The sequence below is a fragment of the Nylanderia fulva genome, unplaced genomic scaffold (assembly GCF_048542155.1).
Source record: "Nylanderia fulva isolate GAGA-0341 unplaced genomic scaffold, ASM4854215v1 Scaffold126, whole genome shotgun sequence".
In the NCBI taxonomy this organism is placed as follows: Eukaryota; Metazoa; Arthropoda; class Insecta; order Hymenoptera; family Formicidae; genus Nylanderia; species Nylanderia fulva.
This window is the reverse complement of record NW_028189475.1, coordinates 329,614-341,720: the sequence shown is the minus strand read 5'-3', so window position 1 is coordinate 341,720 and position 12,107 is coordinate 329,614. Positions and strand designations below refer to the sequence as shown.

The window sequence follows — 12,107 nt, the reverse complement described above, 5'->3', positions numbered from 1 at the left end:
TGTGTGATGAGCTAGAATATATGTAAATATATGAGTATATTATCCTCTTGTGTAAATGCATTTATTTCGTACTAACAATAATAAATAGGTGTTGAGGACTTTTGCTACGTACACCAGATAGGTTATGCTCTTCCAGTTTATATGTTCTAAGCATAGAAGAGAGTTGCTAAATGTATACCGATTGCCTAAATAGTATATCTCGTCAATATTTTATAATTTTACTTAATATGACATTACATTTAATGACAAAAATATGAAATAAATGAGAAATGAGTAATACATATATACACAAGAATTTAACAGGTTATCTTGTCTTCTGCAAACATCTTGAAATATGAAATACAATTAATTGTTAATTCTTCAAAAATTTTTGTCGTTGATAATTATATATAATTAATGTATTTATGAAATTTGTACTGAATTTTAAGATTTTCATAAAAGAAGATTTATTGATTAAAAATTTATTACATAAAACAAGGTTTATATATTATAGAATATTTTTCATGTCATTGTGTGTACATGTATATGTGTAAGTGGGGAAGGGGAGGGAGATCTTTTAACCACGCTGTGATCGGTGGCTGTGATCAATCGCAACGTAGTCAAACGGGATGTGTGTACTCCCGTATGTATATATGTGTGTATATATGCAATTATTTCAAATGTTAGATAATACACGTTTTTCTAAAATTTATCGTCTTCAAAATCATACTATCATAAATTTTATTGTAAAAAGTATATGATATTAAAGTAAGTTAACTGAGTTTAAGCTACGTTAATGCAAACGCGGACTTCAGACTAATACGTAATAAATAATAATAAATAACGTTCTCAACTTTGCTTTAAGTTTTTGTTTGACAAAACCGCCGACAACTCTCCCCTAAATTTTATAAATATATATTTAAGCATAAAATAAATTTCAAAATTTTTAGTATTTACTGATATGTGCCAACACGTCAAAAATATTGAACTTTTTGGCGTGCCTAATCCTTCTCGAGAAGAGAGACGGAAACTTTGCCATAAGCCATCAGGCTCATCTAATCAAAGCCACACGCTTGATTTTAACTCATCAGAAGATGACAGTGTCAGTATCTGCAATTAATATGTCTAATAATAATTATAATCTCTTTTTTAATTATTTATGTTTGAAACTGTACAGCTTGTTGTGTTATCGTAATAGTAATGCTGCTTTCTTTTTTATTTGATTTAAGTATAAGATTTGTTAATTTGTAAGTTTAACATGAAATTTATTCTCTGTTTAATTTTTTAACAGGAGCCTAATAAATCATTAAAAAAGCGGAAGAAGACTGAAACATCAAGTATTGGAAAAAGTCATAGTTTACAGTCGCCAATAGAAAACTTATCAAGAGATTTTATAAAAAAATCATCTCGGGTAAATTTAATATTGTCTTCTAAGTATGTTTGAAAAAAAAATATTTTATCTTTTGCCTATGCAAAGCTTTTAATATTTAAAATTAGATGTGCATTAAAATCATATATGCATTCTTACTTTATTCTTGCTTTTTTTCAAGAAAAGTGAAATAAATTTCATATGTCTCTTACTTTAGGATTTGTATTTATTTCCAGATTGATTTAATAAATAATGAAGAGGAGAAGGAGAATGACGAAGACGGTTCTATGTTTAAATGGAGTAAAACCAAACTAATCGATTTAATAAATACTTTACAAATAGAAAACAAAAAGCTAAGGGAAGATAATGCCAGATTACGAGCATTAAGAGCTATTAACGAAGGTAAGATGTGCCTAGTGAGATGTAAATATCTGCTGTAGCTGTTGATCTTACTTTCCATTCTTTTGGTATCTGATTCTAGATTTACATAAAATGACTGCCATGTCATCTACTTTATTTAAAGACATGGATAAATTACGCAGGAACATTGATTCTCTACGTATTAAAGCTGATCAAAGTAGTAACAAAAACAAGAATAGTGATAACATTAATAATAATAATAATAATATTAAACTAAGTTATTTAAATAAAGATGAACAGAAGGAAAATAATATTAGTCACAATGCTGGAAGTACTTCGGAGATTGTTGAAACACAAAGTGAGGTAACGTAAATCTTTTCATACAATGATAAACTTTATTTGCTTTTTCTTTTGTATTTATGTACATATGTGCATGTATGTATATGTGTATGTTGAAATATAAAGTAATATTAAATATAAATTTATTATGTAATTCCTGACATAGATGATTAAACTTTAGCAAGATTATAATCTGGCTAGTAAGTACAACAAAATCTTTATAAAGTGTTAATAATTTAATATATTTAAAACTTTTTAAGAAATAATGAAAGAAACACACTAATTTTCATTTTAAAAAGTTTACAGTAAAGCTAGAATAATTTAAATAAGGAATGAGTTACCAGGATTTTGTTTTTGCCACTGAGAATGCTAAATAAATTTAATACAATATAAGGCAATAATGAACCGATAAATTTTATTTTTTGTTACATTCTTTAATATTGGACCGATAAACACAATCGAGTAAAATTTTCCTAATGCTTGCTATATAGTAATAAAGTTTTTTATCATTATTGATAGATTCTATTATTAACACCATATTGGATACTTTTATTTTATTAAGCACAAAATATACCGAAATAGTCTTCATTTTTCTTGTATGTTAGCTGTTATTGTCTTATTATACATATACCTATATTCCTACTACTATATCTTTGTGGTAATATAACTTGACTGCAAACTCAGAAACAGAAAAAAGCTTGATATACCACATAGGATTTTTTTGAAGAACTTGAAGAGTAAACAATATATCAACATAACTGAGATTATTGAGATATTTTCCATGATTTTAGACAAATTCCATGGTCTTAGATAAATGATTATAAAAAGCTTGACCAATTATTGTACTTTATTTTCCAGAATTCACAGCAGCAGATATTATTAAGTATTGCTCATATAGAGCAACCAGAGAAGTTTCAGGCTAAACCATCAATTACTATAGTAAGTAGCAATATTTATTTCGTGACACATGATAATTTTATCATGAAATTTGAATAGATCTTTTTTAAATATGTACATATATATCAAAGACATTAGATATAGATAAAATGTTATTTTACGTCTATTTTATGTCTTTAAATATGTATATACATTTAGTAAAATATATATATCTTTTTAATATATTTTCTTTATTTCTATTTTATAGGAAGATCTCACAGATTTTGCGGGAAGACAAGTACAGACCGAACAATTAAAAAGACTCAGTCGCAGCAAACTATCTTTATTCACAGCTTCTGTGATGGATCTAGTTTTCACAGATGAGGAAATGGCCAATTATAGTATGACTGGAATAATGAGCAATTTCTCTCGAGGAAAAACTAAACTCCATGCAGAAGATGTGAAGGCCAAGCCAGAGCTGAATCCTCCTGTGAAAAACGCAGTGATGGGTAAGATATTGCTATATACTAATTGTTACAAGTAAAAATTTTAATATTCTCTTATTCTCAAAAAGCACTTTTTGTTTAGTAAAAATTATTTTTAATTTCCACAGAATACATTCTAAAGGAATTTGATTGTCCTACAGAAGGGCCATTAAACAAGGCTGCAATAGCAGAAATTTTTAAAGCAATGAAAAGTAAATTAAATAATAAATCAAATATATGGCGTAACAAAAATAAACAAATATCAATGGGACCTGCAGTTATTCAATAACAGCAAGATAAAAAAATGGAAGATTCTGCATAAGAGCGTGACCTACAAATAGTAAAAAATATATCAATATATTCTTATATTTTCTTTAATTTTATATTTTCTAATTTTAATTGTCTTAATAAACGAGATTTGGATTATTTATACTTATAACGTTCTGAAATGTAATATTTAACTTTCAATTTTATTTTTTCTATTTTTAATTGTCTTATTTGGATATATTTTTGTAACGTTCTGAAATATAACATTTTACTTTCAATTTTACATTCTTTATATCAATTTTAATTGTCTTGGATTTGGATTAATTATACTTGTACGGTTTCGAAATGTAACATTTTGCTTTCAAATATGTAATTCATTTATATATTATATAATAAAATATAGTAATAAATTGAAACAATGTGTTTTATGTATTAAATAATATTAATAAATTACTATAAATACTAGCAGTATTATTTCTGGGGAGCACTGCCAGTACTTTAGAAATATAGAGTATTAATGAAATATTGGCCAGTAATTCGATATTACTCTACACTTCTCAAGTACTGGCAATACTTCGCCAAAATAATACTGCCAGTATTTGTAGTAATTTATTACTGATCCCGGTAATCCAGTAGTACTCAGTATTTCTGAAATACTGGTAGTACTCCGCCAAAATAATACTGCCAGTATTCGCAATAATTTATTACTGAATACTTTTTAGTACTTTCAGTAATACTTTTCTATAAGGGACGCTCTCTCCTTTCTCTCTCTTCCTCCCTCTTTTTTTAAGACACACGCTCTCTCTCTCTCTCTCTCTCTCTCTCTCTTTCTCTCTTTCTTTAAGACACACGATCTCTCTCCCTCTCTCTCTCTCTCTCTAAGACACACGCTCTTTCTCTCTTTCTCTCTCTCTCTCCCTCTTTCTCTCTTTCTTTAAGACACATGCTCTCTTTCTCTCTTTCCCTTTCTCCCTCTCTCTCTCTCTCTCTTTCTTTCTTACTCTCCCTTTCTCTCTCTCTCTATCTCTCTCTCTAAAATTAAAATCTACTTACATTATGCTGATTTGAACTGCATGCATTTTCGCTGCTCTCTTTAGACATGTTGGTTAAGCCGTATTATGTGTCACATTGATTTAAAAAAAGTTGAAGGAAATGTATATATAAAATAAGAATATTGAATTTAAATGTTACTATGGTCAAGGCATATAAATTAAAGGTTTATTTACACGAATTGCACACATAATCACAAACACGTACACAAATTTTTTTAAAATTACTTCTTGGTGTGACCAAGTCAATAAATGCGTATGCACATGGGTGCATGGGTGGATAAATAGGATGATAAAAATTTGTTAAAATCATAGTAGCCATCCCCGACAAAGTTTGAGTACAAATTTCGAAAAAATCTGTGAATAAATGTGTGAATGCGTGGGTGGAGATATAACACTTAAAAAAACCACATCGTCACCATCTCCACAAAATTTGCAACATTTTGGTACCAATTTAAAAAAAATCGGTTCATAAATATGCGATTGCGTAAGTGGGTGCGTGGGTGAAGGCGTAAACTTAAAAAAATAAAACAGCAGTTTTCTCAGAAAAATTTGCAACATTTTGGTATCAATTTTGTAAAATTTGGTCCATAAATGCGCATGCATTTGTGTGAATGCGTGGGCGGGTGCGTGGGTTGAGATGTAACACTTGAAAAAACCGCATCGTCGCCATCTCCAAAAAATTTGCAACATTTTGGTACCAATTTAAAAAAAAATCGGTTCATAAATATACATTTGCGTGGGTGGGTGTGTGGGTGAAGGCGTAAACTTAAACAAATAAAACAGCAGTTTTCTCAGAAAAATTTGCAACATTTTGGTACTAATTTCGTGAAAATTGGTCCATAAATGCGCATGCGTGTGGGTGAATGCGTGGGTGGGTGCGTGGGTGGGGGTGTAACACTTGAAAAAACCGCATCGTCGCTATCTCCAAACAATTTGCAACATTTTGATACCATGTGTTCAGAAATATTGCAAAAAAAGAAACATACCCTCCTCTGAGGAAAAAAAAAAATTAAAAAAAAAACCCCACAGCAGCCACCCCCGAAAAATTTGCAACATTTTGGTACCAGTTTCACGAAAATTGGTCCACAAATGCGGAAGTAGTTCGCGTACATACATACAGACAGACGGTGCTTATATATAAAGATTAGCTTTTCGGACCGCGCGAAGCGCGGTCCTCAAAGCCAGCCTTTCTATTCGGACCGCGCTTTGCGCGGTCCTCATATAGTCTATATTAAATCCGTTTTAACACAAAAAATTAATTCTTTTTTTGTATTACCGCGAACTACTTCCACATTTGTTGTTCGACTTTCACGAAATTTATACCAAAATAAATGTTTAAATTTTTTTGTGGATGACTACTATGTTATCTATTTCTTTCTCCCAGATATTTTCTTTTCTTTTTTTAAGACACGCTTTCTCTCTCTCTCACTCTAAAACACACGCGCTCCCTCTCTCTCTCTTTAAGACACATGCTCTCTCTCTCCTTATCTCTCTCCCTCCCTCTTTCTTTAAGACACACGCTCTCTCTCTCTCTCTCTCTCTCTCTCTCTGTGTATGTGTGTGGGGTTTTTTAAGTTTACGCTTTCACCTACGCATCCACCCACACAATCGCATATTTATGAACGAATTTTTTAAAAAATTGGTACCAAAATGTTGCAAATTTTTGGCGACGATGTGGTTTTTTCAAGTGTTACACCTCCACCCACACGCATGCGCATTTATGGACCAATTTTCACGAAATTAGTACCAAAATGTTGCAAATTTTTCTGAGAAAGCTGCTGTGTGGTTTTTTTAAGTTTTATCCCACCCACGCATGCATCCACGCATTCACACATTTATTCACATACTTTTTTGAAATTTGTAGTTAAATTTTGTTGGAGATGGCTACTATGATTTTAACAAATTTTTATCATCCTATTATCACCCACGCACCCATGCACCCATTTGCATACGCATTTATTGACTTGGTCACACCAAGAAGTAATTTTTAAAAAATTTGTGTACGTATTTGTGATTATGTGTGCAATTCGTGTAAATAAACCTTTAATTTGTATGCAATTTTCACGAAATTAGTACAAAAATGTTGCAAATTTTTGCAATCACAAACATGTACACAAATTTATTTAAAATTACTTATTGGTGTGACCAAGTCAATAAATGCGTATGCACATGGGTGCATGGGTGCGTGGGTGGATGAATAGGATGATAAAAATTTGTTAAAATCATAGTAGCCATCCCCAACAAAATTTGAGTACAAATTTCGAAAAAGTCTGTGAATAAATGTGTGAATGCGTGGGTGAATGCGTGGGTGGGATAAAACTTTAAAAAACTACACAGCAGCTTTCTCAAAAAAATTTGCAACATTTTTGTACCAATTTCGTAAAAATATTGGTCCATAAATGCGCACGCGCGTGGATGAATGCGTGGGTGGAGGTGTAACAATTGAAAAAACCACATCGTCGCCATCTTCAAAAAATTTGCAACATTTTGGTACCAATTTTTAAAAAATCGGTTTATAAATATACGATTGCGTGGGTGGGTGCGTGGGTGGAGGCGTAAACTTAAAAAAATAAAACACCAGCTTTGTCAGAAAAATTTGCAACATTTTGGTACTAATTTCGTGAAAATTGGTCATAAATGCGCATGCGCGTGGGTGGGTGCGTGGGTGGAGGTGTAACACTTGAAAAAACCGCATCGTCGCCATCTCCAAAAAATTTGCAACATTTTTGTACCAATTTCGTAAAAATATTGGTCCATAAATGCGCACGCGCGTGGATGATTGCGTGGGTGGAGGCGTAAACTTAAAAAAATAAAACACCAGTTTCCTCAGAAAAATTTGCAACATTTTGGTACTAATTTCGTGAAAATTGGTCCATAAATGCGCATGCGTGTGGGTGGATGCGTGGGTGGAGGTGTTACACTTAAAAAAAACCGCATCGTCGCTATCTCCAAAAATTTTGCAACATTTTGATACCATGTGTTCAGAAATATTGCAAAAAAAAATTTTTTTCGCAAAAACATACCCTCCTCTGAAGAAAAAAAATAAAAATAAAAAAATTAAAAAAAAAAACCCACAGCAGCCACCCCCGAAAAATTTGCAACATTTTGGTACCAATTTCGAGACAATCGGTCCACAAATGCGGAAGTAGTTCGGGCACAGACAGACAGACAGACAGACGGACGGTGCTTATATATATAGATTAAATTAATCCCTCTCTCTCTTTCTCTCTCTCTCTCTCTCTCTCTCTCTCTCTCCCTCTCCCTCCTCAATATTATATATAATAATATAATATTATAAATAAATATTATGTAATATAATCATTTTTTGCAGTAAAACAGAAAGCTCGATGGGCAAGAGCCGGAAGAGGTACCAATTTAAAAAAAATCGGTTCATAAATATACGATTGCGTGGGTGGGTGCGTGGGTGGAGGGGTAAACTTAAAAAAATAAACCAGTAGTTTTCTCAAAAAAATTTGCAACATTTTGGTACTAATTTCGTGAAAATTGGTCCATAAATGCGCATGCGCGTGGGTGGATGCGTGGGTGGGTGCGTGGGTGGGGGTGTAACACTTGAAAAAAACCGCATCGTCGCTATCTCCAAACAATTTGCAACATTTTGATACCATGTGTTCAGAAATATTGCAAAAAAAGATAACATACCCTCCTCTGTAGGAAAAAAAAAAAAAATATTAAAAAAAAACCCCACAGCAGCCACCCCCGAAAAATTTGCAACATTTTGGTACCAGTTTCACGAAAATCGGTCCACAAATGCGGAAGTAGTTCGCGTACATACATACAGACAGACGGTGCTTATATATAAAGATATATAGATATATTATATATTTCAGGAAATATTATACAAAGAATAACATCAATATATATTATAATTCATCAATATTTATTATATGTATATTATATATAATCAATATTTATTATAACTCAATCAACAATTTAATTGCAATGTACGTGCAAATGCAACATGCCTTATACGTAGAACATTATATTGATGTTATATATATATATATATATATATATATATATATATGTATATATTACTTTTACGAAAACTTTGTTTCGTTGCAAATGTACGCAGTAACATCCGCGTATGGCTCTTTACGCCTTTCTTGCGATTTAAATTTATATTTAATATAATACAAAGCCGTAATTTAATCTTAGTTGTTTATAGACGCCGGCGAATAGGCGTTATTTAGAGTATATATAAGCAGAGAAGAGTATAGAATCAAAGAGTCTAAATAGCTCAGTTGGAAGAGCAGTCGCCCGGCAAGCGAAAGGTCTCGTGTTCGATTCCCGATTCAGCGACTTTCGGATCTATATTTTTCTCTCGCATTTATTTATTTATTTCCGTAGGGAGGTTAGGGGGTTTTTGAAATTAAATCTCAAGTATGAGATTATTTCAAATTTTAAGTCTTGGTAGTACACCGAGAATGATACGTGCCTTGTGCACGGTTTATTTCCAACGAAAACTTAGTTTCGTTGGAAATGTACGCAGCAACATCCGCGTATGGCTCTTTACGCCTTTCTTGCGATTTAGATTTATATTTAATATATTATTTTTATTTTAGGTTTGCTGGGATATACATATATATTGTTACGTCCGTGTTATACTACGATTCCTGAATTTGTCTACGAACATCGAGTCATCGAGTCTTCTATGAGATCTACGAACATCGCGTTGTCAATGCGTCATCAAGGGTTGTTGATCAACAACTGTCGTCTTCTGAGTTCGAATTCCAACTGTCACGAGCGGACGTATTCGGCTTTCGTTCGATAATTTCCCATTTTCCCTTTATTGTATTTCTTCTATTCAATACCTTTTAATAAAGGTCTTTCGTTTCCCCAAATACGAGTACAATTTCTTTCACGGTTCGCGAGTGAACGACGTCGCGTGTCACGGTTGATAGCAATATATCGCGAAATCGGATCCGCGGACGTAACATTTTGGGGGCTCGTCCGGGATCGTACGGGCGACGAGCTGTAGTAAACGGACTTTTCGTGTGTGTATGAGTGAGACAACGAGTCGTTCACTCGCGAACCGTGAAAGAAATTGTACTCGTATTTGGGGAAACGAAAGACCTTTATTAAAAGGTATTGAATAGAAGAAATACAATAAAGGGAAAATGGGAAATTATCGAACGAAAGCCGAATACGTCCGCTCGTAACAGTTGGAATTTGAACTCAGAAGACGACAGTTGTTGATCATGTTCTTGGTTTATTCTCCGAGGGTAACCCGATCTCAGGCTCCGCTTCGAGCAACGACCAGCGCGACCAACGAAAAAACTCCAGAGCGAGCTCCAGAGCAAGCGGATGCATTGCAAGCGGCGTTGGAGGAAATCAGGCAGCTGCGAGAGGAGCGTCTCCAGCAGCAGGCCCGTTTTGAGATAATGCTGCAACAACGGAATGAGGAACTGCGTCGCTTGGAGGAGAGATTCTTCGTGCGAGAGCGAGATCAAGGAGAAAATTGAGCAGAAAATCAGCTAATGACGAATTCAATTGATGTGCACTCGCTCCGTTTCAGTGGCTAGTAACTTTTTGTTACTAGACGCACATGTTTGGAGCGCGTAGTTTTATACTGACCCGAGTGCGGTTACTTGCACTGACCTGGGTGCGGTTATAAACACTGATCCAACATAGTGCATTTAGTAACTTCGGTGCCAGTGCCGTGCAATATGCGACTTGTATTCGACAAGAGAGCAGAGAGAAACCTATAACCTATAACCTAAAGTAAAACATTAATATATTTAAACGAGTTTTTGCTTTTTGCGCATTCTGTTTGTTCTCTGTTTCAATGTAAGTTCTGTTTTTTTACAGTTTTGATTACATCAAGTTCCCAAATATTAAAGAAAAAAGCACGAGCTTGAACCATCCAAAAGAAGGAAAGTAAAACATTACAAAGTATGTAGAACAAAAATATAAGCAATTTAAGATTTTTTACTTTGTTTTATATTTTATACTTTATATTATTAATTACAAATTTTAAAAGATAAATTATGGATACCTGTACAGAGAGTACCAGTACCAGTACTAAAGAGAGGAGCAAACTAAGTACTTGGTGTGAGGAAAGTACACGTTTATTATTAGATAAATATGAGCAATATTTACCTGTAGTTGGGCCAATGAAACAATTTAAATGTAAAAAATCAATGTGGATACAAATATCAAATGATATCGCAACAGAATTAAATATTGTACAAAGCAGTGTGCAATGTGAAAATCGTTATAAAACTATTTTAAAACGTAAAATGCAATCTGTTAGAGGCAATCAACAATCAGGTGCAAAACGAACAAAAGTGGAATTCGAAGATGAATTAAACAAGATAAAGGCTATTTATTGATGATAGTGTAGAACCTGAGATATTGCAAAGTTCAGGAAAACTCATTGAAAAACATAAAAAAATAATGAATAAAGAAAATACAATGAATTGTAGAGTCGAGAAGACAACAAAAAAAAGTCTATAAGTGAAAACAAAGTTACAAGTATTTCACTTTTGTTCGTTTTGCATGCATTCCTGATTGTTGAAAGTTTAAGTAGTTACAAGTCGTTTCTTCTCTATAGTTTAAGTAGTTACAAGTCGTTTATTGCACATTCAAAATGATAAAGAGGAAAAAAAAGAAAAGAGACATAAAGAAAAACTAGAAATACTACGTAACTTTATGACAATCTTTTCAAAAAGCAATGATACGATTGATTCAGATGGTGAATAGAAACAGAGTGTACTTTTCTTACTTGACTTTGAAATGCTTTAATTATGTCTAAAAATTTAAGTAGATACAAATTCTAAAACTTTTATTATAGTTTAAAATACTCCACTTTTGTTTGTTTCTTCTCCAAAGTTACAAGTATTGTTTTGTTTGTTTTGCATGCATTCCTGATTGTTGAAAGTTTAAGTAGTTACAAGTCGTAGTTTAAATAACACAAAAGACTTATTATATGTTACTTAAATCACATTATGTGATATAAAGAGTGCTTATATATATATATGCAATTGTTATATAATGTAAAAAATAATTTATGTAATGGCTGCTTTCAGTTTTGTTTCTTTGCATTATATATAATATATTATAGTTTCTGTTATAAAATAGTTACAATATTAAATAATTTTATGTTAATTTAGAAAACATGATTTCAGTTTAAAATTATTTCAAGTTTACTTGTTTAAAGTGCATTAATATAAAAGAAATTATAATTTTTAAAAGATCTTCTTTACAACAATTTTTTTTAACTAAAACAATGTTTATAAGTGCGATATGTGCATTATATAAAAAGCTTATCTATATTTGAAAGTAACAAAAACAGCAACTTTCACCTTTTATCTTCTTCTGAAGCTTACATATTATGCTATCTTCAAACATTGTGCTTAC

At 32.2% G+C, this 12,107-nt stretch overlaps 1 protein-coding gene and 1 long non-coding RNA gene across 2 annotated transcripts; both read left to right on the top strand.

Moving 5' to 3' along the window:
• Nucleotides 1-436: 436 nt before the first annotated feature.
• Nucleotides 437-3,818, top strand: LOC114930800 (uncharacterized). Its single transcript, XM_085479628.1, has 8 exons — nucleotides 437-622; nucleotides 930-1,081; nucleotides 1,271-1,390; nucleotides 1,585-1,750; nucleotides 1,830-2,071; nucleotides 2,906-2,986; nucleotides 3,192-3,432; nucleotides 3,537-3,818. The coding sequence occupies exons 1-8, from the start codon at nucleotides 520-522 to the stop codon at nucleotides 3,695-3,697; spliced, it is 1,266 nt and encodes a 421-aa protein (XP_085335754.1). The 5' UTR covers nucleotides 437-519; the 3' UTR covers nucleotides 3,698-3,818.
• Nucleotides 3,819-10,404: 6,586 nt separating this feature from the next.
• Nucleotides 10,405-11,760, top strand: LOC114938513 (uncharacterized). The gene is made up of 3 exons (XR_003821084.2): nucleotides 10,405-10,469; nucleotides 10,557-10,640; nucleotides 10,752-11,760. It is a non-coding gene; the product is annotated as an uncharacterized LOC114938513 (long non-coding RNA).
• Nucleotides 11,761-12,107: the final 347 nt, after the last annotated feature.

Coding starts and splice junctions, on each gene's coding strand:
- LOC114930800 (XM_085479628.1), top strand. CDS start 520: ATGTATATGTGTAAGTGGGGAAGGGGAGGGAGATCTTTTAACCACGCT. Junction 1,391..1,584: donor TTATAAAAAAATCATCTCGG/GTAAATTTAATA, acceptor ATTTATTTCCAG/ATTGATTTAATAAATAATGA. Junction 3,433..3,536: donor TGTGAAAAACGCAGTGATGG/GTAAGATATTGC, acceptor TAATTTCCACAG/AATACATTCTAAAGGAATTT.